Source organism: Eimeria mitis, genomic scaffold (genome assembly GCF_000499745.2).
Source record: "Eimeria mitis Houghton genomic scaffold, Emh_scaff3199, whole genome shotgun sequence".
In the NCBI taxonomy this organism is placed as follows: domain Eukaryota; phylum Apicomplexa; class Conoidasida; order Eucoccidiorida; family Eimeriidae; genus Eimeria; species Eimeria mitis.
The window spans coordinates 814-3,817 of NW_013571538.1; the positions used below are offsets into that span (position 1 = coordinate 814).

Here is a 3,004-nt window from a genome sequence, read left to right on the forward strand (position 1 = left end):
GTGACAAGGCCTAGAGAACTATGAAAGAAGTGAGCAGAAGTAAAGCGGTAGCAAGGAGAGCAGACTGGGTAGACGCAGAAGCGGAGTTTTCTATGGCTTTCTTTATGTTCGCCCAAACATCCTCACTGCGAAGAAGGCACCGCATAGGAAAAACGACGAAGAAACATCACAAGAGCCAAATCATCTCACGCTTCGGCATGAACGTCAGATATTGCCAAACTCTGGAGCCGTATACAACGAACAAAGAAGGTCATACCCACACGTAGGACAAAGAAATCGGCCTAACATTGGCTAGAAGGAAACATGTTCGTGCATGGCGAAAAGAAAACAAGTGGTCAATGCTAAAATGGCAGGTGTTGAATACCGCTGGAAACAACCGGCGAAAACAACGTGAAATAGACGGCACTAAGCAGTACCTTGGAGACACAAGGGGCACAGGCGGACGACAAATGAAAGTGCGCCAACAAGACGAGCACAAATACACAGCGATGGAACCACAGTAGCTGACTAATATATGCAAGGCCCCAAAAGAAAACACGCTCAATACAGTTCGGATGCGACTGAACCACACGAAGGACGTGCACACAGCAGAAGGGAGCTGATGGGAAAGCGTGCGCCAAGGAAGGCAAACACCACAGTAGGAGGAGGTACAGCCAAGAGGAGAGGAGGGCGGTATATTCTCAACAACGTACGTGAAGGGTTTTTTTCCCTGAGCAAGAGCCGCAGGATTGGTGAGGCAGACGAGTCCGGTAACCGTCTCCGACGGTGTGGACAGGTGCCGAACGGATGGGCCGGTCCTCTGAGGGTCTCCCAACTGTTCGTCACGGGAAAGAGGGGAGGATATGGGTGCGGCTGCTGACGCCGGAGCCTGGACATGCGTGCTCGCTGAACCCCCAGCTTTTGGTTCAGCGCGAAAAGAACCAGCTCCGCCACCACCTTGGCCGGCCTGTGTGGTTGTCTCCTCTGTAGCTTCGGTGCTGCTTGCAGCTGTAGTGCTAACACTGGTGGTGATGGGGGCGGCTGTGGTGGTCGCGGTCGAGATAGGGCAAGTGATGTAGGCGCAGTCAACTGTGGCTCCGCCCTGGGGGTTGTACAAGGCCACAAGCGAGATGTTCTGGCCATCCGCATACACACTCGTTTCTTTCTCGTATTGGGGCGGGAGTTCCCCAAAGTTTACGTGGGCTTTTTTCCAATAGGTGACGGCTGCAGAGCAGCCGTCGGTAGGGCCTGTCTCAGGCGCGTAGGCATAGGTGCCCTCGCGCTTGATATTATTCTCCGTAATGTCAATCACTTTTCCCTGAACGCGAACAAGAGCAAGCCAATGTGTTCAGGTCAATGCAGCCCGCAACGGCTGGCGAACATAAACGCATATGTGCAGACAACCACACCGAGAGCGTTTACGGTAGGTAGCGCAAATGCAGGCCGCTTGCCTCCTGTATGGCAGAGCAAATCTTTTCTATGTAGCTTGCTTCCCCTATTGGCAGTTTCTTCCCTTCCTCCTTCTCCTCAGTGAAGGCTTCGAGACCTGCTCGTTCTCGAGCAGTATTGAAGTCGGCCAGGCAGTCGACGGGCGCTGCACAGGAGCAAAACCAGGCCAGCCATCCCAAGCATCTCTGAAATCTTTCTCCAGACAACTCAACATGAGATTATTCTGTTGTATTTTTTCTTCCACTCACCTGCCGACCCTTTTTGATTCGAGTTGCCACTCTCCGCTCCGTGGGCCGCCCCCAGCACGGCGGCGACCACCAGAACTGAACTGAGCTTTCTCATGGTTTTCGGCACAGATTCAGCAATTAAACCACAATGCCGCAAGATCCCAAACAAGTGTAGCTTGTTGTAGCTTGTGGCTGCACTGCAAGGCCGCTTGTCTCCTGACTCGCTACATGACTGTCCATGCGGTGTAGGCAGCGCCTCAGCAGCGAGGAGCCGGAGACAGGGTCATTTGCTTTCGGCATGTGACCCTTCTATTCTTCAATCCTAAATTGATTTCACCCTAGCTAAAATAAACAATTTGTTCTTCAGATGAAATGAAGTAAATTGTTCTGATACTTTACGGTGGTGCGTCCATTTCCCGTGCGGGAGCGGAAATTTGCTCGTTTCACCTAAATTGCACGAGTTCCGTTTCATCTGAAGTGAAACATATTAGCAAATGTTGCTAGCGGAGCAGTGTTTGGTTGCAAGCCCCCCTCTTCTCTGCTAGAGAGGTAAAAGTGGTGACGAGCCTGAGGTTTTGATGCGCCAGTTTGGCCACGGCAAATTCTCTTTTCTGCCCGAGCACTTTCACACCGGGCAGTTGACCATTTGGCAGTAATTTCAGGTGTCCAGTCGCCTGACGGAGCCGTTTGCACAGTAAAAGTAACGAAACACCCCGCAGATCTCATTCATTTTACTTTAGAGCACACCTTCGATTGCGTCTGCGCTTGCAATCTCCCGAGCGAAGGTAGAGCATTCCTATGAGAACGCAACCGGTTGCTTTGGGACCTGGCTAAATCACATGGCCCGCTGCTGCTGCAGGTAGACAGAAGAGATGGAAAACTCTAGGGGAGCCAGATATGCTATGGAGAACTCCGAGCGATCCCCTCTGTGCACCTATTTGTCTCTTTCATTCTAGGGCGACCTCGTAAGCTTGAGGACATCTATTTGAAACGGTTCAACAGTCTAAAGAGAGGGCCAAGCAAAAGCAAAAGCAGCTGCAGTGGCTGCGAGCCAAAATTCAGATCGCTAAGAGACGCTTGGTTCTCCTTTGTCTCCCTTCTCGAATTTACGGGTTCAAAGAAACATATCCTCACTGCGGCTCCTTGTTGTGCAGGCACTGCGGAAACTGCGTTTCCCCTATCGTGCCCCTCACAGCTAAGGTTTGCAAACGCCGTAAGGGGCTTCCCTTGTTGACGACGCCTACAGAACTATGAAAGAAGTGAGCAGAAGTAAAGCGGCAGCAAGGAGAGCAGACTGAGTAGAGGCAGAAGCAGCGTTTTCTATGGCTTCCTTTATGTTCGCCCAAACA

The 3,004-nt window shown here is 51.7% G+C and overlaps 1 protein-coding gene across 1 annotated transcript in view; it reads right to left on the bottom strand.

Moving 5' to 3' along the window:
* Positions 1 to 10: 10 nt before the first annotated feature.
* The window catches only part of EMH_0063290 (SAG family member), a gene marked incomplete at both ends in the record, with an annotated part of 4,526 nt that continues 1,532 nt past the window's right edge, over positions 11 to 3,004 (bottom strand). Inside the window, 2 exons of the mRNA XM_013498124.1 lie at positions 11 to 125; positions 693 to 1,297. Coding sequence (XP_013353578.1) covers positions 11 to 125; positions 693 to 1,297 — 720 coding nt within the window. The remainder of the gene's footprint in view (positions 126 to 692; positions 1,298 to 3,004) is intronic.